This window comes from Equus quagga, chromosome 20 (genome assembly GCF_021613505.1).
Source record: "Equus quagga isolate Etosha38 chromosome 20, UCLA_HA_Equagga_1.0, whole genome shotgun sequence".
NCBI lineage: Eukaryota > Metazoa > Chordata > Mammalia > Perissodactyla > Equidae > Equus > Equus quagga.
The window spans coordinates 18,121,413-18,148,161 of NC_060286.1; the positions used below are offsets into that span (position 1 = coordinate 18,121,413).

At 35.8% G+C, this 26,749-nt stretch overlaps 1 protein-coding gene across 1 annotated transcript in view; it reads left to right on the forward strand.

Moving 5' to 3' along the window:
* The first annotated feature begins 551 nt into the window (after positions 1-551).
* The window catches only part of DNAL1 (dynein axonemal light chain 1), a 36,232-nt gene continuing 10,034 nt past the window's right edge, over positions 552-26,749 (forward strand). The window contains exons 1-5 of the mRNA XM_046647500.1: positions 552-651; positions 6,005-6,043; positions 9,596-9,705; positions 12,235-12,290; positions 18,690-18,745. Coding sequence (XP_046503456.1) covers positions 649-651; positions 6,005-6,043; positions 9,596-9,705; positions 12,235-12,290; positions 18,690-18,745 — 264 coding nt within the window. The 5' untranslated portion in view covers positions 552-648. The remainder of the gene's footprint in view (positions 652-6,004; positions 6,044-9,595; positions 9,706-12,234; positions 12,291-18,689; positions 18,746-26,749) is intronic.

Below are 26,749 nucleotides of genomic sequence, written 5' to 3' on the forward strand. Positions count from 1 at the left end.
GGCTGTAGCAATTTTAAACAGCAGTACCCCTAGTAACTCAGTATTTTTACAATTTGTGGTTAATTTGACAGGTGGTGGGAAAAAAAAGACATCTGGGTTATGTAACATAAAACCAGCATTTCATGCTTTCAGCCGCCTCGGGCTCCCTGGAGGGGCTGGGGAAGGTAACGGAAAAAATTCAGCCGAGTTTAGCTCCAGTATCCTCAATCCACAGCCAGGTGAAACAGCAGGCCGTCAAGAGAAGGTTGGGAAGGGCAACCTACATGGGAAGGGAATTTTTAAAGTTCTTTTATGGGAGAGGGAATTGTTATGGGAAGGTTTTAAAGTTTTAAACTTTAGGCAGATACGCCACTCCAGATTAGCGGAAATTGCTTTCGGTAGGTAAAAGCACATCTCCTGACGACTCTGCACAGTTAAGCAATCGAGCCAAGCGCATCACCCGCAGCCACCGGGAATCCAGCGGCAGCCGGGCGGGAAGACCCGGGCGGCCGGCGCGCAGTCCCACAATTCCCCTCTCGCGCCACCCAGAGGGCGGAGAGATAGGACCACTGCCGGGGTCGACGTCCTCGGAGAGTTCGGAGAAGTGCGCACGCGCACTGACCCCGACAGGCCTTAGCAACCAGAGCAGTGACAGTAGCAACGGCCGGAATGGTGAGTACCCTCCGGGCCCCATAGCCAAAGCTGAGAAGATATTGAAAGTGGAAATGGGTGACTGGAGGGTTGAGGGTGGGGGGTACCCGAGCAGAGGAAGGGAGCCGGTAGCGGACGCCAGCTCCGTGGAATCAGAGGCCTGAGGCGAAAGAAAAGCCCTGGCAGGAGGTGGTCTGCGGTGAGGGCGGCCTGGAGCGGATTGGAGGTTGGGTTAATGTGGAGGGACTCTGGCAGAGAAAAGGGAGGGCACAGAGCAGGAAATTCTCGAAAAAAAAGCGGATTAGAGTGGGAAAGGTGATAGAAGGGAGAGTATGAATAAGGATCTCTCTTTACATAGAAGTAATGTCCCCGGCTGGCGAGATGGAGGGGAGCTGGTTATGATAGGAGTGTAATACGGCTGCAGCAGTATTGCTGAACTGTGACGTGCCCAGGTGGCCCTCTGAATAAGTGCAGTCATAAGGTAACATTGTAAAACCCACTCTGATAGGATATGTTAGGGTAGTGTTTCTCAAATTTCAGTGTGCATAAATATAACTGCCGTCGGCCCAAGTATGAGCTTGTTGGAATGCAGATTACGAATTTTTTAAACGTTGGGGAGTGGGTTCAGCAATGTGCATTTCGACAAGGCACCTCAAGTGATTCTAAAATTGAAGGGCGCCCCACCACACTTTGAGAAATACTTTGAAATCTACGAGTGATCTATCCAATCAAAGCTCTTTATGAAGTAATGATCTTACCTAGTGATGCTCCGCAACTCGTACTTAACGTGCGCACTCTCTTGCTTACATACTTAGTAGTTCCAACTAGTAGTTTGAAAAGGGATGTTGTTGGTTGGTTACAGACCCAGTCAAAGTTATTTAACAAAGTATGTGATTGTCCTGCCGTATGGGGATGTTTATGAAGAATGAGTATATTAGTTGTCTTCTTTTTGTGATTCCAATTCTATATAAGTGGGCAGAAATTGAACCCAGGAAATTGAAGGATGAGAAAGTCATGCCTGTCTCACCCACAAGATTAAACACCACTCTTTAAGAGTAGTTCCTCCCCCCACCCCAACCCCCTGCTTTCCTTCCTTTATTACACAGATATTTATCTGAAAACCACTGCCAAAGGAAATAAAAAGTTCTGGAACCTAGATTTATATTCAGGTGAAGAAAGAATCAGCCCTAAATAATTCTGAAAGTATGAACCATGAGAATTATTGAAAAGCTTCAAATAGGGAATCAGAACACCAGTAATTAGATGAAGCTAGCTGAGGCTGCAAACTAGGAATTCCAGGGCCCTCCAGAAATACAGGCCTACATAGTTTTTTAATTAAAAAAAAAAATCCCAATATCTTACAAATGATCATGTTTCATGTCAAAACCCAGAATTCTGGCTTCTCTGAAAAATCAGAAATACTGTATTTCACCATTGGATGCATTTTTTTTTCAAATTTTTGTATTACTGAAGTATGATGGTGTCATATAATTGGCAGCATCTTTTCTTAATGGTACATAAAATTAGGGTGTTTCTTTCTTTCTTTCTTTCTTTCTTTTGAGGAATATTACTCCTGAGCTAACATCTGCCACCAATCCTCCTCTTTTTGCTGAGGAAGACTGGCCCTGAGCTAACATCTGTGCCCATCTTCCTCTACTTTATACGTGGGACGCCTACCACAGCATGGCTTGACAAGCGGTGTGTAGGTCCACACCTGGGATCCGAACGAACAAACCCTGGGACACTGAAGTAGAACATGCAGACTTAACTGCTGTGCCACCAGGCTGGTCCCTGGGTGTTACTTTCAATTAGTGGAGTTTTTATATTTGAAGAAATGTGATATTAGGGTAACTCTTGTCCCAAGTCTCACCTGCCAGCAGTTTTGGACAGCTGAGGAGAGTTTATCCTCTTTATATGACCAGCTTTACCCATTAATGATGTCCATTGGTCCTTTAGGCATTTGAGTTTTTGACTCCTGCTATCAATAGGGGAACTAGTGACCTTGTAAACCAATTCTTTATTGCCACAATAGACAGCTAGATTGCTTCCAACTTGAAAGTTTTCTTATATGTGTCTTTTTATGGACCCATGCAGGGATTTCTCTGGGAACATACTCAGGATTGGGATTGCAGAGTCATAGGGTTTATGCATACTTAATTTCCCTAGGCACTGTCAGACTGCTTGCCAGAATGGCTCTACTGTGTTTTACTTCTTTCAGTAATGCATGTGAGTTCCCTTTTCTCTGCATTCTCAGCTCCTTTCTAGTTTTTGCCAATCTGAGGATGTATTTTAGTATCCCGTTGTTTTACTTTGCATTTCTCTGATTTTCAATGAGTTGGAACACCTTATCATATTCTTGTTAGTTATCTGGATTTCAGTTTCTGTGAATTTTCTGATTATATTTTTTTCCCAACTTTTCCGTTTTTCTTTTTATTTTGAATTTTAGGAGCTCCTTGTATGTTCTAGATATTAGTCCTCTGTTGGTTTTACATTGAAAAGGTCTTCTCCCACGTTTTCTAACTTTGTTAAACAGGGTTCTTCACTTGCTGAACTTCATTTGTTCTAATTTTTGTCAGTTTATTCTATTGTGTGTTTCCGTATAAATGGTCATCTGCACATAGTAAGTTTTATTTCCTCCTTTTAATCATTCCAATTTGTGTTTCTTTTTATTATAATATTGATAAAGATCTCTTCTACCATGTTAAACAGTGTCAGTGGTAGTAGGCATCCTTGATGTGTTTGGGATCTTAAAGAGAATACTTAGTATTACCTTCTCAATTTGGCCTACCTTGACCACCTTATTTAAAATAAACATCCTCCACACACATACACACATCCTGATACCCCTTACCAAGCTCAGCATTTTCTTTTTCCTTAGTAGTTAGTAATTCTAATACACTGTATAATTTGTTTATTATATATATTATTTATCATCTGTCTCCCTCCAATAGATGTAAGTTCCATGAAGGCAGGATCTTTGTTTTGTTCATTGATGTATCCTATGCCCATAGACCAATGTTTGGTACATAGTAGGATACTCAATAAATATTTGCTGAACTGAGTGAATTTCTGCATTAAGCATGGTCTTTGCTATAGCTTTTTGGTGTGTAGATTTTACCAAGTAAGGAATTTCCCTTTAACTTTTAGTTGAGAGCTTTTAATGTCAGATATAGAACTTTATCAAGTACTTATTAAAATAAATGTGTTTCTCTCTTTAATCCATCAATAAATGATCTACATTGGTAGATTTTTTTGTTGTTAAGCAATCCTTATGCTCCTGAGATAAGCCATCTTGATCATGATCATTATATACTATTGGCTTTAGAAGTCAATATTGTATCTAGGATTTTCAAATCTATGTTGAGAAATAAAGAGGGCTCCTTATCTGGTAGCATCGAGGTTATTCTAGCCTCATAAAATAAGTTGGCAGCTTTCCCTCTTTTTCTGGTTTCTAAAACAACTTGTATAATAGGGACTGTCTGTTCCTTGAAAGCTTATAAAAATATCTCAACTTGGAGCTTTAGGGGAGGAGGATGAGGGTAAATCTCTTCAATTATCTTTTTAATGTTTTAAATAGTTATTGGTCTATGCGAATTTTCTGATTCTTCTTGTGACAGTTTTGGCACTTTTGTGTTTTTTCTAGAAATGCATACTTTGTCTAGGTTTTCAAACATTATATATTTGCTTATAATGTTTTATTTTTTAAATCTCTGTGTGTCTGTTTTATTTCTCCTTATTCAGTTTCTCTATATATGTATATATATATATATTTTTTGGTGAGGAAGATTGGCTCTCAGCTAACATCTGTTGCCAGTCTTCCTCTTTTTTTTTTTCTTTTTTGTCTCCAGAGTCCCCCAGTACATAGTTATATGTTCTAGTTGTAGGTTCTTCTCGTTCTTCTGTGTGGGACGCTGCTACAGCATGGCTTGATGAGCGGTGCTAGGTCTGCACCCAGGATCCGAACTGGCGAACCCCGGGCCCCCAAAGCAGAGCACGCGAACTTAACCACTCGGCCACAGGGCCTGCCCTCAGTCTATATTTTTAATTTGTATATCTTTTTTCTCAGTTGGGCTTGCCAGAGATTTAAGAACCAACTTTTAGTTTTGTTAATCTTTTTTTCTTCCTGTTCTGTTTTTCATCGTCTTTTTCCTTTGTATTTCCTTCTGCCTTCTTTAGGTTTCCAATGATGTACTTTTTCAAATTGAAAAGCTATTTGAAGCTATAAGTTTCCTTTTAAGTGTTAATGTTCCTCAAATTTTGACTTTTTTGTCGTTTATTATTTTCCCTTAATTTATCATTTTCTTTTTAACCCAAGGGTTATTTATTTGTATGTCTTTACTTTCTAGGCATAATGGTATATACTTTTAAAATTTTCCTTTTCTTATTGTTCAGGGTTCTCTTTTTTTTTTTATGAGCTCCAGCAACAATTCAAAGGATGTCTTCCTTTGCTCACCTTTAAAGTTTTAAATATCATATTAAATTGAATCTAAGATATTATTGATTATAAGGTGCAACATTATTTTGTGTTTTACTAAGAAAGAAAAATACAAAGTTGGAATTAAACTATGACAAATAATTTCTTATCACTTAGAATTTTTATTTTGTATGTATTGACAAAGTTCTTTAAAATATGTTTAAGCATATAGATTTTTATCATATATCGTCCTTTGCAAACGTAAAAAGGGATATGTGTATATGAAATAAAATAGTTAATATTTTTCTAAAACTTCACCACTGCCACCTGGCCACTGCAATAGTAAATTGTTCCTGATTGTAAGATGCATCCAAATTTCAAAGATGTTTAAATGTAAAAGATGTAGGTCTTAGAATCAGTGAAATAAGATATATTTTAATGTCAAGTGTTGACGGCTATATATATTTTTTTCTCTTTTGAGGAAGATTAGCCCTGAACTAACATCCACTGCCAATCCTCCTCTTTTTGCTAAGGAAGATTGGCCCTGAGCTAAGATCTGTCCCCATCTTCCTCTACTTTATAAGTGGGACGCCTGCCACAGCATGTTGATAAGAGGTGCATGGCTCCACGCCCAGGATCCAAATCGGCAAACCTGGGCCATCAAAGCGGAGCGCACGAACTTAACTGCTAGGCCACCGGGCCGGCCCCAAAAGCTATATATTTTTTAAAACCAAGTGGGAGTGAAGTATATGGGCATTACATCATGATTTTCTTAATTTCTCTGATAGGTATTTAAATAAACTATTCTGATTTCAGGAACTTAAAACACTCTCTTTTCATAGAAAGTCTCAAAGAAGTTAATCTTTTTAATAGTAAACCTCAAGGCTAATAATTATTGTGTGAAAATTGAGTCAACAAATGACACCAACAGACAGCCTTGTTTTTTCTTCTCTTTTTAAGGCAAAAGCAACAACAATCAAAGAAGCCCTAGCCAAATGGGTGAGTATATGAGTTTTTACTTGTTTTATAAACCATCCAAGCAGAATTTTTGGATAGTTATTTAAATCTGACCATTCACTACAAGGAATCTTTGTGGTATTGGAACTGTTTAGCTCCCTTGACAGTGGTGGTAGATACATGAACCTACACAGGTGATAAAAGTGTAGAACTTAATACACACACACAAACACATTCACATTTAAATATACAAATTAGTACAAGTAAATTGGGAACATCTGATTAAAATCAGTGGATTGTATCAATATCAATGTCCTGGTTGTGATATTATACTGTAGTTTTTCAAAATGTTAGCATTGGGGGAAACTGAGCAAAGTGCAAGGGATCTCTCTGTGTTATTTTTTATAACTACAGGTAGATCTTCAAATATCTCAATAAAAATTTCAATCAAAAAAATCTGACCACTGGAAAATTTAAATATGGAAAGGCTGATTCATCTATTACTATAAGATGGCTGGAATCTCTGTGTTAAAGTATATTTTCTTTTTCAACTTTATCATCATTAAACTATATATCATTTTCAGGTTATAGAGTGGTATATGTTGTGGATTATCTAGATTTTAGTTAGATGATGGTTTTAGCTTCTTGGAGGTTAGAACAGGGACAACCCGTGTGAGCAAGCTAAAATCATACATGGACAATTGAAAAGACATTGAATAAAAATACTGAGGCAATGCCCAGCATCACTGATCATCAGGAAAATGCAAATCAAAACCAATGAGATATCACCTCACACCTGTTAAAATGGCTATCATCAAAAAGACAAGAGAGGACCAGCCCTGGTTGCCTAGTGGTGAAGTTCGGTGCTCTCTGCTTCGGTGGCCCAGGTTTGGTTCCTGGGTATGGACCTAACCACTTGTCTGTAAGTGACCATGCTGTGGTGGTAGTTCACGTACAAAAAGAGGAAGATTGGCAACAGATGTTAGCTCAGGGTGACTCTTCCTCAGCAAAAAAAAGACAAGAACTCTTGTACACTGTTGATGGGAATGTGAATTGGCACAGCCACTATGGAAAACAGTATGGGGGTTCCTCAAAAAATTAAAACTAGAACTACCATATGATCCAGCAATCTCACTTCTGGATATATATTGGAAGGAAATGAAATCACTATCTTGAAGAGATATCTGTATCCCCATGTTCTTTGCAGCATTATTTGCAATAGCCAAGACATGGAAACAACCTAAATGTCCATTGATAGATGAATGGAAGAAGAAAATGTGTATATATACACAATGGAATATTATTCAGCCATAAAAAGAAGGAAATCCTGCCATTTGTGACAACATGAATGGGTCTTGAGTGCATGATGCTAAGCGAAATAAGTCAGATAAAGACACATACTGTATGATCTCACTTATATGTGGAATCTAAAAAAGCCAAATTCATAGAAACAGAGAGTAGAATGGTGGTTGCCAGGGGTTGGGGACTGGGGGAGATAGGGAGATGTTGATCAAAGGGTACAAGCTTCCAGTTACAAGATGAATAAGTTCTGGGGATCTAATGCACAGCATGGTGACTATAGTTAATAATACTGTATTATATACTTGCAAGTTGTTAAAAAAGTAGATCTTAAATGTTCTCAGCATACACACAAAAATTATGTGAGGCAATGGATGTGTTAACTAATTCTTATTGTAATCATTTTGTAATATGTACATGTATCAAATCATGTTGTACACCTTAAACTACACCTGTTATTTGTCAATTATATCTCAAAAAAGCTAGAAAAAATACTAAAGCATATGGTAATGTTAGAAAGGAAACTGCACGGTAAAAAACATGCATTAAATATAAACTATAAATATTTTGAATATAACATTCTATAAAGTTTGAACAGTTGTAATTTAGCATTATAGACAGAATTTCCATAGAGTATAGAGATGGCTCCTCAGTGATAACTTGTCTGTTATGAATAATTTTTCACAGAATAATGTATCTTTTGCTTTTGTAGCTGGGTTTTGAATAAAGTCTTTGAAGACACTTGGTGTCTAAGGAAAATAGACAAAGTGAATAGGATAATGAAATATTTGAATTTTTCTTTTAGTGCTTATAAACTTCTTTGTACTCATTGTATTTTTAAACTTTATTTCTGTTTGGCTAATGAAAAAACTGTTTCATTAAGGAAAAAAAGTGTGGAGTAGGCTGAATTAATTAATTAGATTCAATTTTCCTTGAATTAGATTTTAGGACTTTATTTTAGTTACTTATAATAACAAGTGGTTGTTTTTTTTGTTTTGGTTTGTAGGTTCTATTTCTAGATTACAGTGTGGCCATAAATATTTGACTTTAAGATTATTTGAAGACATCAAGCTCACTCTTTGACTGATTAACCCAACATTTATTGAGGCTCCACTAGGTGTCCGTTTCCCCTCCCCTAACTATAAATGTATGGCACAAAAATGAGTGCTGAGTGGATGTGTATTAGGTCTCTTTCTTTCAGTTGATTGTATATTTTCTATTATTGATGTGTGATGATTTGACTTTTAAAAATAAGCCTCTTTTGTGTCTTACATTGCATTAGGTTATAGAAGACATAGGAAAGCAAAGGAAGTGGTCCCTGAGCTTTAGGAGCTTCCCGTGTTGTTGGAGAGATAGAATTCACTCTTAAGTATCGAGGTACTTAGAAAATATTATTAGTCAGCATATACTGGTAATTAAATTGCAAATTGTGTACTTAGTACCAAAATTAAATTCTAAGGTAGAATTTAGTAGTAAATTATTGTAGAGCAAATAGCTTTGACCTCAGCTGTGTAGAAAGGGAATATCTTCTTGGTATTTGGGGGTTCTAGCTCAGGCTGAACTGTGTATTGAAAAAGGAAGATGAGATGACAAAAAAAACAGTTGATCTTATAGATGTAAATCTGATACTTAAGAAAATGTTGTGCCGGCCCGGTGGCGCAGCGGTTAAGTTTGCATGTTCCACTTCAGTGGCCCAGGGTTTGTTCGTTCGGATCCCGGGTGTGGACCTGCACACTGCTTGTCAAGCTATGCTGTGGTAGGTGTCCCACATATAAAGTACAGGAAGATAGGCACAGATGTTAGCTCAGGGCCAATCTTCCTCAGCAAAAAGACGAGGCTTGGTGGCAGATGTTAGCTCAGGGCTAATCTTCCTCAAAAAAAAATGAATTAAACACGTAAATAAATGATTTAAAAAAAAAAGAAAATGTTGTTTAGGGACAAGGAATTCTCCCCAGGAAAATGTTTTTGTTGTGTTTTGTTTTTGGTTTTTTTTTGGCTAATTGATGGACTCTTAAAGCATTTTAAATATTAGAGGAATAGAAGTTATTTTCTTTCCTCCTCCTTTCCCTTTGGTTAGGACCTAACAATGAATTATCCAATCAGCCATGTAGAAGCCTAGTTATCAGGGTCAGTAAGTAAATGTTGTCAATAAGTGAACTGTAAAGAATGCACAGAATTATTAAATTCTAATAATTATTTTTAAATAAACATTGAAAAGCCATGGAAAATCCTTGTCTTTTTTAGTTTCACATTGCAATCAGGGATCATTTTCTTCCAAATTTGTTTTTATCATAGGAAGAGAAAACCAGTCAGAAGCCATCCGAAGCCAAAGAGATAAAGCTTTATGCCCAGATTCCCCCTATAGAGAAGATGGATGCATCCTTGTCCACACTTGCTAATTGCGAGTAAGTGTTCTTTTTTCATCCTTGTTGTATTACTATTAAATTTACCTTCCTTTTCTAAATAAAGAACTAGAAAAATATGTTTGTTTTCTGTGATCTTCATTTCTTTTTTTGTTTGCTTAATGTACTTCTCCCTTTGGCAAGGCCAAACTTAGAAGATTATTGTTTTAGAGAATTATAACTCTATTGAGTTATCCTGAACAATACAATTTTTTTAATAAAAATTTTTATAATGTGCCTGGAAAATGGAAATTTCCTTGTCTCTTGGGAAAAGCTAAATAACACAATAAAACTATTGCTCTGTCATAAAATCTAGTACTTTCTCTTGTAAAATTATTCACCAAAGTTAGTACTATACTTGCTAGAGGCCTAAGACATACTGCTTTAAAAAACGTTTCAAATTATAAAAATGCATTGCAAAAAATCCAGAATATATAAAAAGCACAAAGGAAAGAAATGAATATCAACCAAAATTGCACCACCTTTTGAGAATCAGTGTTAGCATTTTGATGTAGAGCCATCTAATTTTTTTTCTGATTGGACTCAAGTTACAAATATTATTTTGTAGTCCTATTTTCCCATGACTTTAAGTATGGCATCTATATTCCTATTAACTTATTTTCAAAATACTCTATATACTTTTTAGGATTGTGTGGCTAATTTGAGGCAGTTACACCATGACACCTTGTGATCATGCTCTCAGGCTGCGATGTCTCTTGTCAGGACTGTAGAATGTTATAGAATTATTTAGAATTCTTTCTGATTTCTTCACCGTGTGTTTTTCTAAGTGTGGTCCCCTGACTCCCTACATAGGAATCTCCTTATGCAGGAGATAAGACCCGCCCCAAATTTTTAGAAACACAATATCTGCTGATGAAACCTAGGAATCTGTGTTTATAATAAACAACTTGGGTGATTTTTAGACACATGTTTGTGAACCTGTGCATTAGACTAATATCTGTGTTTGGAATTAAAGGGAAAAGCAAACACTTAGTGATTGTATCCAACTTGTCCTTTTTCATGAGAGCATAGTGTATACATTTAAAAATTCCACTTTAGATGTTTTTTGGCTTCAAAAGCTTGATTTCAAAATGCACGATTTCAAAGTGGTCAGATATCTTTTTACATAAAGCCATCTCAAAGGCAAGCGTTTGAATGTTTTGTACCTCATACCAAGGTTCCTTGGAAACTGCTTAGAAAGAATCGGCCTATTCATATGTTTGCTGACAATCTCTGTGGGCAGTTTGCCTAAATAACAATGAATAAATTATTTCTCAAGCGTATTCCCAGATTTAAGGCACTCCATTTTTCACTGGTAGTTCTTGGGAGTGGGGGATGACTAGAAAATATATAGATCTGACCAATAATTTACAATGTACACAATTTGCTTTTGTTGTTTCAAGCAAGAATATGAATAATTCTTCAAGTCAAATCAGAAAGGATAAGATGACATATTTTACAGTCAAATTTTTGGGGTTTTAAATTTGGCTCTGCCACTTTCTGGTTGTTTAATATTAGGCAAATTGTCTAACATCTTTGTGCCTCAGTTTCCTAATTTGTAAAATATGGATAATAATAATACTTCACAGGAGTGTTGTGATGGTTAAAACAGTTAATACATGTAAACTGCTTAAAAGAATACTAGGCACACATTAAGTGTTTGACAAAATTAGCTTTTATTGTATTTTTTGCATGAAATTTACTGAGGTAGTAGACATTTTTGTCAAGAAAAGAAGACTAAGAATGTGTAATTATACTCCCTTTAAAAATTTGGTTTTATATCATTAACATGTATAGAAAAAATCTGGACAAATATATGCGAACTATTAAAAGTAGTCATCCCTGGGGGAATGTGTGGGGTGTTTAGGATTACATATGACTTCTTACAGTATACATTTCTGAATGGTTTAACACGTGAAGAAATAAATATCTCCATACGTGCATATAATAAAGTTCTACTGTTTATAAAAGGATCATATAAAAATGTATTGTTCTGCTAGATGCTTTTTTAACTTAACTACAGATCATGGACGTCTTCCCAAGTTGGTATCTATAGCCCAATCTCATTTGTTTTAGTGGTAGCATATCATTTCATTATCTGTTCCTCAGTTAATGGATGTTTATAGACTTTTTCCCATTTTTTTGCTATTAGAATAATACAATAAATAATCTAGTTCATATATCTTTTGGCATTTGTATTAATATTTCAGTAGGATGTATTCCCAGAAATAAACTACTGAGTCAAAGAGTACATGCATTAAAAAATTTAATAGATAACACCAAACTGCCCTCATAAGGTTTTTTTTTAAATTTTCTGCAATGAGCATGTTAATACTTTTGTAATCAGAAGAAGAATATGAAGATTTCAAAATGAAGGAGTACATGCTATGTCTGAGGGGGTGAAAAGGATATTCAGTGTAAAAAGGAAATATGACTTAAATATCATCTTCTATGGGCACTTGAAGAATAATTTCTGATATACCATTTAAAATTTTTTCATATTAATTCAAGTTTTCCTTTGTTCTTTTTAAGGAAGCTTTCACTGTCTACAAACTGCATTGAAAAAATTGCCAACCTGAATGGCTTAAGTAAGTGATCCACAGTAACAGATGGTTCTTGGATTTTCTAGTTATTGGCATAAACATTCCAGAGACACTGCATAATCCTAGAAGCTGGCACCTGTTGTAACCACAGTAATTGTCAGATGACAGAGAGAATATATAAACCTTGTGTCTTAAGTTTGATTATCCACAGAAAATTAGAGATAACATGAGACCTGAATATTTTAAAGACATTTTAAAGCTTTTATAGAGTTAGAATTGAGATATCTTAAATAGAAATTCAGATTTTTTATTACATTTTTTTTTGTTCAGATTTGTCTTGTGTTTTGTACTTGTTAGGTTTAAAATTTAATTCCTCACCACCCCTGTTTTTCCTGTGCTCTTTGTTAATGGCATCGCCACCTTCCCCGTTGCCAAGGCCTCTGACTGCTTGTGCTAGTTTCCTATGGCTGCTCAAACTTGGTGGCTTAAAGCCACAGAAATTTATTCTCTCAGTTCTGGATGTCAGAAGTCTGAAATCAGTTTCCCTGGGCCAAAATCAAGGCTTTGTAGATATCTTTGGGTGAGCCATTATTTAGCTTACCATATTCTCCCTTTACTTCCCTCAAGCCCTACCTCCAAGTTCATTACTAAGTTCTGTTAACTCTACTCTTTGAAAGAATTCTCAAATAATTTGTTGCTTTTCCATTTCTAGGAGCTACAGGCTTAATTTAGCCCCTCTGGAGGCTTTGGGGGAGAATTTGTTCCTTGCCTCCTCTAGATTCTGATGGCTGCCATACTCCTGGGCTTGTGACTGCATCACTCTGGTCTCTGCCTTTATGGTCATATTGCCTTCTCCTTTTCGCTCTGTGTCAAATATTTCTCTGCCTCCCTCTTATGAGGATATATGTGATTGCATTTAGGGAACACCTGGATAATCAAGGCTACTCTCCCCGTCTTAAGATCCCTAACTTAATCACATCTGCAAAGTTCTTTTTTCCCCGTATAGAGTAACATTCACAGGTCCCAGGGATTCGGTTGTAGATATCTTTGGGTGAGCCATTATTTAGCTTACCATATTCTCCCTTTACTTCCCTCAAGCCCTACCTCCAAGTTCATTACTAAGTTCTGTTAACTCTACTCTTTGAAAGAATTCTCAAATAATTTGTTGCTTTTCCATTTCTAGGAGCTACAGGCTTAATTTAGCCCCTCATCATAGCCCCCTGGATGGTGTTTTCAAATATTTTTGACCACTTTCCACAGTAGGAAATATATTCGGATTCATGACTCAGTACCTGTATTCATATGGATATGCATACCAATATACACCTACACATATGAACTGGAATAAAGTTTGTAAAACAATATTTACCCTTATAGCATAAGTTACAGTATAAATTTTTTTAATTTGATTTCGTTTTTTTAAAATGCATGTCACAGCCCACCAAGCTGACTTCAAATGACCCAGTTTGAAAAATACTGCCTTACAACTTTTGTGATAGCCTCCTAATTGATCTCCTTGTCTCCTATCTTTCTGCTTTTCAGTTGACCTTCAGTACTGATACCAAAGTTTTCTTTCTAAAAATATTGTTCTCCTTATCATTCCTCCACATCAGAGACCTTTAATGGCTCCTCTTTGCCTAGTAAAGACCAAATGCCTTAATGTTGCATTCAAAGTCATCTAAAAGCTTGTACTACCCTATTCACACCCAAACACATCACTCTTTTTTATGACTTTGTGCATTTGTTAATGCAGTCCTTTTCGTTAACAACAGCCCCTTCTTCTAACAGGGAAGTCCTACAAGAAACAAAATTAAATTTAAGAATGCCAAGTTTAAATGTCATTTCTCCCTCTAAAGTTTTCTCTAATCTCTAGCATCATAATTACTCCTTCTTTGGGAACATTTATAACAGTCTACCTTGGGTTATAATAGTAATTACCTACTTCGTGTAGTTATTGTGAAGATTAAATGAGTTAGTGTATATAAAGTACTTAGAATGTATCTGGTGCATATAAATACTCAAGAAATATCAGCCATTATTAGAGTTAGTGAGGAATATGTTCTGTCTCTTTAGATAATGAGCTCCTTGAGAGCAAGCATCACATCTTATTAGTCTTTTTATCTTCTATTTTAAATCTTGGTCCCCCCCAGTACCTTAGTCACAGTTGGCATTCAGTATTTATATAGTGCTGGAGAGGAAGTGTTTACTATTAGAGTTGTGCATAAGATGACTCAATCTATTCCAGTTTTTCACTGACTCCTTAAACAGTTTGAGATGTTTCACTTTATTCCCTGCTTCGATTTCTTTGTAATTGAAACACTTTGCTTAAATGAGGCTAAATTGATAACGTTATTTATCAGTACAAATAACATGCTTTTCTTTTCTTAAAAATATGACTATGACAATAGTGAAAATGAATAACCTTCTATATAGGGCTGGCAGTAGATTTTAACTCATATTCTAACTTTGGTCGATTGGTAGTGACTCCTAGGAAAATTGTATGAAGAAGAGTTCCAAAAATTCAGTGGAAAAATGTATCTCGATCAATTATTGATGTTTATCGTAGACACGGAATGCGAGTATAGGCGTTTGTACCATGTATTTGCTATACTTGACTCATCTCATTTTAGTTCTGCTTGTAACAAATAGTCCTTCGCAGTCTATGGCGAGGGAATACGCTTTATCTGTGACTATGAAGCAAAAAGAAGCCAAGTGACACATATAAAGGGTTGACTAAATGACTCTAGTTTGCATCCCACCCCTTTCCTTTCATGAGCACTGTAGTCTTACTTATTATGCTATGACGAGAGGATCTGAAATAAACAGGTATTCCTGTTTAACGGGGGGGGGGGTTTATAAGGCAGAATAACCTTAATGGCAGTGTATCTTTATTGTACCAAAGCTGTCACTGGAAAACTGCGTGACATGACTGTTCAAAACTGTGACTAAAAAGCTGCACAATGTGAATATTAATAATCTCATATTAAAGATTAGAAAGTAAATTTTGTTGTCTTGTATCTTTGGTAAAAAAAATTATGTTACTCCTTCAGTTTACTAAATAAATAAACATAAAACTTTAACTGTTTTGATTTTCATCAGGACCTGTATGAAGAAAAAAGCCAATATTTTCCTCTTAGTGGTGCTCTACTTATGCAGCATATGAAGTACAGAAAATATATAATTGTGTTATGTTAGAACATTTAATCTATTAACTTTGATATTATAATATATTTCCCTGTTCAGCAATCAGGTCTTTTTAGCCTTTTATTAGCATTTTTTTAAAAGCATTTTTTTAAAAAAAGGAGTTTGGGGGTTGGCCCAGTGGCATAGTGGTTAAGTTCACTCGCTCCTTGGGTGGCCCAGGGTTCGCAAGTTCGGATCTCAGCGCTGAGCTAGCACCGCTCATCAAGCCACACTGTGGTAGGTGTCCCACATAAAGTAGAGGAAGATTGGCACAGATGTTAGCTCAAGGCCAGTCTTCCTCAAACAAAAAGTGGAAGATTGGCAGCAGATGTTATCTTCCTCACAAAAACAAGGGGAAAAAAGGAGTTTTATATATTGTTAGATATTATCTTTGAAAGAGTTGCATATATTTGTTATCCAATTTCTAAGGTGGTTTCTCAGTCTTCATCTTAGTTGACCTACAAGTGTATTTTGACATGGGTGATTTCTCTTTCCTCTTTGAAACAATTTCAGTATTTGGCTTCTAGGACACTATGCCCTCCTGATTTCCTCCTGCCTTTCTGGCTACTTCTTCCCAGTCTCGTGTCCCCAACTTTTAAATGTTGGAGTACCCCAGGACTCAGGTTTCGGATCTCTTCTCTTTTCTGCCTTCGCCTACTCCCTAGATTATTTCATCCAGATTATGGCTTTACCATCTATACGCTGATGGCTCCCAAATTTCTCTCTCTAGTCCAGACATCTCCTCTGAGCTCCAGATTCAGATTCACTTCCCTGATATTTCCATTGGATGGCTAAAAGCCATCTCATACTTAACGTGTCCAAAACTGAGTGCTGATAGCCTTCCCAGCCACACCTAAACCAACTTCTTGTATGTTTGTTTCAGATAGCAACAGCTCCATTCTTCCAGTTGCTCAGACCACACTCCTTGATAATTTCTTGACTCCTCTCTTACACATCCCCTATGAGGCCTATTATCTTTCTAATTTTATCTCCTGTTACTCTCCCTTGTGTTTCATGAGCACTTCTGCCTCATTGCCTTTGCACTTGAAGTTCCCTCTGCCTGTAAATGTTCTTCCCCCAGATATCCTCATGGCTAGCTGCCTCACTTCCTTTGAGTCTTTACTTAAAAATCACCTTCTATCTAAAATGTCAACTGCTCCCAACCCCCTAACATTCAATTCCTTTTACCTGCTTTTTTTGTCCTTCACACTTTTCGCTATCTGATATACTCACTTATTTTGTTTATTATCTGCCAAATGTTAGCTCCATGATAGCAGAAAGTTTTATCTGTCTTATCACTGTTATATTGCAAGTGCTTATAACTGTTTCTGGCATGTAATAGATAATGATTATGTGTTAAATGAAAAACTTTTTGAATAAGCTTTTTATTCTGCATGAAATCGAAAAAATAAAATGGTAATTTTTCCATGTCAGGAAGCTTTAAAGAATAATCGATTATGTGGTTTTCTTAAACATTTAATTTTCACACATTATAGTTGTATGGGGTATATTAGTTTGCTGGGGCTGCCGTAACGAATCCCATAGACTGGTGGCTTCAACAACAGAAATTTATTTTCTCACAGTTGTGGAGGCTGGAAGCCTAAGATCAAGGGGTCAGCGGGATTGATTTCTTCTGAGCCCTGTCTCCTTGGCTTCTGCATGCCATCTTTTCCCTTTGTCTTCACATGGTCTTTTCTCTGTTTCTGTCTGTATCCTAATCTTCTCTTATGATGGTACCAGGCATATTGAATTTTACCTAAAATGATCTCATTTTACCTTAATTACCTCTTCAAAGGCTCTATATCCAAATACAGTCACATTCTGAGGTACTGGAGGTTAGGACTTCAACAGTTGAATTTTGAGGGGACACAATTCAGCCTGTAACATGGGGTCTTGTTTCAATAGTTAAACCATTTTGCATGAATTAGATCACTCATAAAATGCATTGTTCTGAAAGTTAAATGTTTCTCATAAGAGAATTTAAAATAATTTATTAAATTAAAACTAAAGTTTATGTAACTATGTATGCCTGATACACACACACATACAAACACCATTTGTTTGTACTTACTATAGATTAGGCATTATGCTGACGGTTTTAGACAGTTATCTTATTTAATCCTTACAGTCTTATAAGATAGATATTTCCTCATTTTATATATGCTGAAACTGAGATTCAAAGAGGCTTGGGTGCTCCCATAGAGGGTTGATATTGGAACTCAGTTAATTAGATTTGTGTTCTTAACCATTGAATTATAGATGTTACAGACTAGTGCCACGTAATAGAACTGTCTGCACTGTCACAGTACAGTTGCCACTAGCCATGTACAATTATTAAGCTCTTGAAATGTGGCTAGTGTAACTGAGAAACTGAAGTTTTAACTGTAGTTAATTAATTTAAATAGCCACATGTGGCTAGTAACCTACCATATTAGACAGTGTAGTTATAGAAGTTTAAGCTGTGAAAATGAAATGTATAACTTATGTGTAAGTAATCAAAGTACTTTTTTAAAACAGAAATGAGGTTTCCTGTGTTGTACAAGAAATCTTTTTTTTAATTTTAAAAAATAATACAAGTACATGGTTTTATGCAAATTTTAGTTTGAAAGAGGCTACAATGAAAAAAAGTCTCCCTTTAAGCATAGACTCAGTTCCTCCCCAAAAGCACTACTGTTTCTACTTTCTTTTTTCTCTTCCAGAAGTAGTCTATAGATATACAAATAGAAACATCCTTTTAAAAAATACAAATAGGCATTTTTTAAACCAAATCATAATCTATAATTATTTAAAAGATTGAAAGCAAAAGATTTTTCAAACGCTAATTCATTTGCTTTCACTTCTCATATTGTGTGGAATAAGGCAGACTGTACATGTGTGTTTCTGTTTTCTGGTGTGAGTCCTCATACTGTAAGAGGTTTGAAATGTATATGCCCCCAAATTTAAAGTTCAAATCTTCTTTACTTTTATTTTAACCTTGTAATATTTTTACTAGCCAGCAATTTAAGACCATGCATTCCAAATAGCTAACTATTTTTATATGTAATATTGGCGTAATGAGAAATTATAGTTGTAGTGTTTATCTTAGATGATAGGTCAATGTTATATCCTAGTTGATTACCACTTTTTATTAATACAGCCTGTCTTACCCATTATATAAGGATATTTACTATATAAAACTTATTAAAGCTTTATTATACTAGATTTATAACAATTGTGCAATATGATTCTCATAAACAAAAAATTGCTTTTTTTCCACTACAGAAAACTTGAGGATATTGTCTTTAGGAAGAAACAACATAAAGAACTTAAATGGACTGGTAGGTTGTTATTTATTAATTTTAAAAAGCATACACTTTTTCCTTAGTATACAAATAATACTTGTCCATTGCAGAAACTTTACAAAATAGGAAATCAGCTATAAAAAGTACCTAAAAAGCCACTGACAATTTAAATACTGCTAACATTTTGATTGACATCTTTCTTGCTTTTTTTTCTATTTTTCAATGGCTGTGTAGAGAATGAAATCATACTATACATATTGTTTTGCATCTCCCTTTTTTTTTACTTAATATGTAAAGATCATTTTTCCATGTCATTCGTTCATTCAACAAAGCCATTCAATATATTTCTTGAATGCCTACTTTGCCAGGCACTGTTCTAGGCACTAGAGATACAGCAGAATATAAAATAAAGTCCTTTCTCTCATAGAACTTACATTACAGTGGCGGGAGACAGACCAGAAAATAATTGTATAATACATCAGGTGGTGATGAATGCAATGAAGAAAAACGAGGCATATGAGAGAACATAGATTGATGGGAAGTCTTCTCTGGAAGTGAGGAGTGCAGGCTATAGAGCTGACAGAGGAGCAAGTGCTGCTGGCTGAGATGGGACAGCAAGTGCAGATGTCCTGAAACTGAAGCTGCATGGTCTGCTTGAGTAAGAGCAAAAGAGTTGAATGAAGGAAGGAGAATTGTCCTCAGTAAGGTTGAAGAGGGAGCCAGGAGCCAGGCCACATCAGGCCTTATAGGTCTTAAGATTTTAGATTTTTTTCCAAGTGGTTTGAAAAGCCTTTGGAAGTTTTTGATCCGAGGATGTGCCTAAAGTTTTTAAAATAATTTTCTACCATATCTTTTTTTAATAACAGCATGATATTCTATTTTATTGATGTACCATAATTTATTTAAATCAGTTATTTATTATTCATTATTTCCAGTTGGGAGTTATTATAATAAATGCTGTTATGAATCTCCTTTTAGCTATATTATTGCATACATCTATGAATAATTCCTTGGATAAATTCTTTGAAATGGACTTGCTGGGTCAAAAGGTATGAATTTCTTTTAAAGTTTTTGTGACATATTATCAAGTTACCCTTCGGAAAGTTTGTAACAATTTATACTCTCACCAGTAATGGATGAGTGTTCCCATTTCCCCTTACCAACCTTTGGCATTTAAAAAAAATTTTTTTTTTCCTATGGGAAAAGAGAAGACTTTTTTTTTTTAAGGTATGCTTTTTGATGAGAAAGATTGGCCCTGAGCTAACATCTGTTGCCAGTCTTTTGTTTTCCCTTCTTCTTCTCCCCAAAGCACCCCCAGTACATAGTTGTATATTGCAGTTTTAGATCCTTCTAGTTGTGCTATATGGGACACCACCTCAGCATGGCCCAATGAGTGGTGCTACGTCTACGCCCAGGATCTGAACTGATAAAACCCTGGGCTGCCAAAGCAGAGCGCGCAAACCCAACCACTCGGCCACATGCCAGCCCCTCTCCTCTCTTTTTTCTCCCAAAGCCCCAGTACGTAGGTTGTGTATCCTAGTTGTAGGTCATTACATGAACTTAACCACTACATGGCCAGGCCAGCCTCAAAATTTTTTAAGTTTTTGACAATGTATTCTATTTGTATATTTATTGGCCTTTGAATTTCCCTGCAAAAAAGTTGAGATGAAACAATATTGTAAAACCAGGCAATTTCAGGAAAGATGAAGCTGATTTCTTTTTCTTGTGTCTGTTCCCCAAAAGACAATCATTTTTTTAAAGTGTTTATTGTTAAGTAATTAATAAACATTCTGAAATTTATGACTCTAGCCGCCTTCCCTGCCTCCCAATAAGTCTAGTTTCTCCTTCCTAAGAGCCAGTGGGGCTGAAACTGCAGTGCTTGCCAATAATAACCTCCCAAGACCAGGCAGGCTAAATGGCCATTCCCCCGTTACAGAAGCAGCTGCTATACCTGAATAGGAGTCAGTGTTCAGAGGTGCAATTCTGGATTATCTTAAATTTTCTGAATAATATTCCCACTTCTGTGTGTCTACTTACCCACAAAAAGTGTTATTAATAAATTTGTAAATGCTTGGAAATTCTTAGAGATTACGTTCTAGAGTAAAATAAAGTTTTCTCCCCTAAAACAATAACCAGTAGTTGAATTGTTTGCTTTCTAGTTAGAGATAATGAGTAAAACCCTTAATGTTCTGTAAAAAAATGTTTTCGTTTTTCTAAACCATTGGTAAATTTAAAGATATTTTGCCGTCTCTCTATTGTCTGAGCCTTAGATGGTAAAAAGTTCATCATTATTCATAATGGCTAAAATAATAAGTTGTAGTAAGAAAAATTCAGAATTTATTATACCTCTTACTAAACATTATTTACTTTGAATTATCTGTAAAGCAAGAGTTTGTAAATAAATGTACCCCATAATTTTTAGGATCAATAAGATAGATACATGATGTTCCCCCAGGTATTTATGGAACACCAGATTCTCAAGTATTGCTATAATATAAAAATGTAATATATACCTAGAAACCACAAAGAAATTGTGAATATAGGATTAAAGGCACGTATGGAGATATTATCCAGCTGAACCATCACTTGCTTAGAGCTCTTCACCTTCTATAGACTCCTATCAATTACACCCAACAGTTGGTTTTCTTTCCAGGATGTGTGTATGTGGGTGTGTGTGTATGTGTGTACATACACCATACATACACCAAAACCAACATTTTCCTAGTCTGAAAGCTTTGCTACTTACGCCTAGACTAAAGAAAAATAAATCTGCCTAGGGATACAGGTGCTGGGCTTTAAGTAGGTTCACATACTAACTGATTTATTCATCTAGGCACACCAGCCTCATAGCATGGTTTAAGTAGCTGCCACAATAGGTTACAAATGACTACTCTAATATGTGAAACATGGAGTGTTAAATTGAAGGGAAGGGGTCTGTTTAAAACTACTTAGGAAAACCGACTGTTAAGGTACGTTATAACCCCATTCGTACTTATGATCTGGCCTCTGCCTTCCTTTCAGATCATTTCACATTAATCTTGAGCCAGTGGCGTTCTTGTTCTTCCTTGAACATGCCAAGTCCATTCCCACTTGAGGACCTTTTTACTTGCTGCTTCCTCTTCCACAGAAACTCTGTCACCCTGCATTTCCACATTACTGGCTCCTTCCTAACCTTCACACTTGAGCTCAGATGTCAACCCCTCAAAAGTGACCCGACTACCTGATATCTAAAGCAGCCCTCTAGGCAATAGCTCTTACCACTTACAATTTTTTTCATCTTTCTTGTTATTATCTGAAATTCTTATTTGTTTGTTCTCTCTCCCTCTCTCTGTTTCTTTCTCTCTCTCACACACACGCGAATCCTAAAGAGCACGTCAGTTTTGTTCATCAGCATCTACATTAGTGCTTGATACATGTAGTAGACACTCTATAAATATTTATTGAGTGACTTAATGTATGTTAACTAATTCTAAAAACTATTAGGCTAAATTTTTAATTCTAAGAGTAATATATGTTAATGGTAAAAAACAAATCAAGCAATTCATAAATGTATGAAATATACTAAGTCTTTCCTATTTCTACCAACCTCCCCAACTCCTTGAGGTAACAGAGATAATATTGTTTTGTATCTTTAAAATTTTTTTCTGTGCACATACAAATAGATATCTGTGTGTGTGCATGTGCGTGCATGTGTGTGTATGCATATATATATATGTTAAATATGTTTGCACTGATAATATACAAGGCACATTTTTTCTGCTTTTTCATCCAATGATATATCAAGAAAATCCTTCCTTGTCAAGACATGCAAATTTAATGCATTTTTTAAAAATAGCTGTATGGTTTTCCACTGTCACACTGTAGCAACTGTCTGTTGCTGTGATGCTGAAAGCTATACCACTGGTATTTCAAATATCATCAGGCTCACCCATGGTGGGCAGGTTTCAGTGGACCTTCCAGACTAAGACAGACTAGGAAGAAGGACTTGACCACCCACTTCCAAACAAATTGGCCCTGAAAACCCCATGAATAGCAGTGGAGCACCGTCTAATATAGCACCAGAAGGTGAGAGGATGATGCAAAAAAAGACTGGCAGGGTTCCGCTGTGCTGTACACAGGGTCACTAGGAGTCAAAATCGACTCGATGGCACTAACAGCAAAAAACAGTTTTCCACAGTATCAGTATACATCAATGTTTTTAACTATTCCTATACTACTGAGCATTTAGATTATTTCCAGCAACTTTCTAGAGGAAGGGATATCTCTTTTTTTTTTTTTTTGCTGTTACAAATCTTGCTGCAGTGAACATCTTTGCACATATATCCTTCAGCAGTTATTTGAGTATTTACATAGGCTAGATTCCTAAAAGTGGAAGTGCTGAGGATATTTTTGTGTGTTTAAATTTTTTATAGGTACCTCAAATTGCTGCCACAATGCTTATGCCAGTTTCTACTTCTGTCAATGGTATATTTGGTGGGGATTATCTCCCCCACCCTCAACATCCCTAAGTGTTATCCATGTTTTTAATATTCGCCAATATGATAGGTAAAAATGGAGCATTGTGTTGTTTTAATCTGTATTCTCTAGTTAGTTGTGACTTCAAACATCTCTTTTATATGCTTATTAGTTCTGTATGTTTGTTTTGGAAATTGGCCAAACATATTTTTTACCCATTTTCCTACTTGCTTTATCTTTTTCTTATTCAATTCTAGTCACTCTTCAATATTCCTAATAATTATCCATTATTGAGAATGTTATTATTATTGTTGTTGCAGTTAACATTTAACTATGTAGCAGACTCTTTACATGCATTATCTCATTTAAAACTTACAACAAGTAGATAATGTCCTCATTTTACGATAAAGAAACTGAGGCTTAGGTAGTTGTTTCAACTGCCCAAGTACAGTGAATGGCTCTCTTAAACACTTGCTGAGATGGCCAGTTTGTCATTAGCTATCACGGTCTTCAATGTGTATTCACTTTGTCTCAACTATTCTCTATGTAGGAGTCTTTCACACTCACATACGTGAACAAAGACAGTGAGCCAAGTATGTTCATTGCAACATAGCTTGTATTAGAGATGGCAACAACTAAGTGTCTATCAGTAGTAGACTAGCTAAATAAATAAATAATATACATGGGGGGAAATGAGGTAGGACTTAACTGTATGTGCTTAAATGGAGTAATTTTCAAGATATATTGTTAAGTGAAAAAAAGCAAAATGGATTTTGCTATGTGCATGTATGTGCATAGGATATTTCTGGTGATAGCTGTTACCTCTGGGGAAGAGAAGAGGTGTGGGGTGAGAAGGAGACTTGTCTTTTTATACTTGTTTTACTGTTTGATTTTTTTTCATTATCTTGTATGTTACTCACTAAATTTAAAAAAACTAATGCTTCCCAACCCAAAAAAATACAAAGTATTTGTATACTCATGTTCATAGCAGCATTATTCACAATAGCCAAAAAGTGGAAGCAACACAAGTGTCCATCTAGGGATGAATAGGTAACCAAACAAAAAAGAAGGTGATGAAGGAGAGGAGGACAGGAGGGAATAGGAGTCAGGAGGCAGAGGACTTAGCCAAGGTAGTCAAATCCAGGCAATCTGATTGCAGACTCCTCACTACAATTTAATGCAGATAGTTTTCAGAATTGTTAAATGTATTTTCTCTTAGTTTATCACTTGTCTTCTTACTTTATTCATAGTTGCCATATGGAGTTTTAAATTTTTTATTTGTCTCGCCTTATGACTTATGTGTTTTGTATCTTATACGGAAGGTCTTTGCTTTTAAATTATAAAAATAGTCTTATATTTTCTTCTAGTACTTCTATAGTATTTTTAAGTATAAAGTTTTAAAGTTTATACCTTTAATCCATCTGGAGTTTATTTTTACATGTTTCATGAAGCAGGTATCAAACTTTATTTTTTTCCTCCAAATGGTTTGCCATATATTGAAAAGTCCCCTTTTCCCTCTGTTTGGAAATGCCACCTACTCGTGTATGTGCATGTGTAGTTTCCTGGATGGTCAAGTTTCTTTCTGTTTGTGGTTTTACCTATATATTCCAGCTTCAATATCATGCTACCTTAATTTTCATTAGCTTTATGGGTTTTTTTTTTTTTTTTTTGAGGAAAATCAGCCCTGAGCTAACATCTGTCGACAATCCTCCTCTTTTTGCTGAGGAAGACTGGCCCTGAGCTAACATCCGGGCCTATCTTCCTGTACTTTATATGTGGGACGCCTACCACAGCATGGCTTGCCAAGCGGTGCCATGTCCACACCCGGGATCCGAACCGGCGAACCCTGGGCCACTGAAGTGGAACATGCGAACTTAACGGCTGCGCCACCGGGCCAGTCTCTAGCTTTATGTTTTGATACCTCTTGGGACAAGTCCTCTCTCCTTGTTAAAAATGTTTGAGGCTTTTATTGGACATTTACTCTTGAAGAGAAACTTGAAAATCAGCTTATCAAATTCATAAAAATAAATTCCCATTGGAATTGTATTGAATTCATATATTGATTTGGAGAGAATTGATATCTTTATAAAATGAGTTTTCCCTTACAGGCAGATTTATTCAGATTTTTTATGTCTTTCAGTAGGATTTTATAGTTTTAATTCCTATAAGACCTTGAACATTTCTCATACGAAAAGGTATTGCTAGGAAATTTATAATGTTTTGTTGCTATGATGAATGAGGTAATTTCTCTCTACTGACTTCCTGTTTATAAAATAAAAGCTATTTATTTTTGTATATTTGTCTTGTAATAAACCACATACAAGCAGTTCTTAACTGTTTACAGGTCAGGTTCTTAATTGTTTACAGGTCAGTATGTTATCTCAATTCATTACTTTATATACAAAGCAATCATAACAATAATAATCCATCATTTTGTGTAGTTCAAAATAGAGATTTTACAGCACTCCTTTAAGCCCTTCCAACTCCTACAACCATCAACATGATCCTGTTCACAGAACAGACACTTACTTTTTTGTTTTCAGTACTCATGGTTTGCTGACCTCAAAGAATCATAAACTTTAATAGCTGAAAGGGACCTTAGAGAACTTCTTGTCCAATCTCCTCATTTCTTTTTCCATTTTTTTATTGTGGTAAAATACACATAATATAAAATTTACCGTGGTAACCATTTTTAAGTGCACAGTTCAGTGGTATTAAGTATATTAGCGTTATTGTACAACCATCACAACCATCCGTCTCCAGAATTGTTCTCATCTTATAAAACTGAACTTCCATACACATTAAACAATAACTTCCCATTGTTCCCTCCCCCCAGCTCTCACAACCACCGTTCTACTTTCTGTCTCTATGAATCTGACTACTCTTAGATACCTCTTATACATGGAATCATACAGTATTTGTCTTTTTGTGACTGGCTTATTTCACTTAGCATAATTCTTCAGGGTTCATCCATGTTGTAGCATGTGTCAGAATTTCTTTTGGTTTTAAGAATGAATAATATTTTATTGTATATCTATATATATATATAAATGTATACCGTATTTTGTTTATCCGTTCATCTGTGACAGGCACTTGGGTCGTTTCCATCTTTTGTCTATTGTTAATAACGCTGCTATGAACATGAGTATCCAAATATCTCTTTTAAACTCTGCTTTCACTTCTTCTGGATACATGCCAAGAAGTGGGGGTTGCTGGATCATATGTTGTTAATTTTTGGAAGAACCACCAAACTGTTTTCCATAGCATCTGCACCATTTTCTGTTCCCACCAGCAGTGTACAGGGTTCCGATTTCTCCCTATCCTTGACAATACTTGTTATTTTCTGTTCGTTTGATTGTAGCCATCCTAATGGGTGTAAGGTGGTATCTCATTGTGCCAACTTCCTCATTTTACAGATTAAGAAACTAAGAAGAGAAATTATTTGTTCACATAGAGAAGCAGACCAGTTTGCTAAATGCCTGTTCACTCAAGGTCCAGTTCTCCAAAGGACTAGTTTATTGAATGGCAGATTTCGCTGAATTGATTCACACAAACTTAGCCTGGTTTTACTGATTGATATTCACC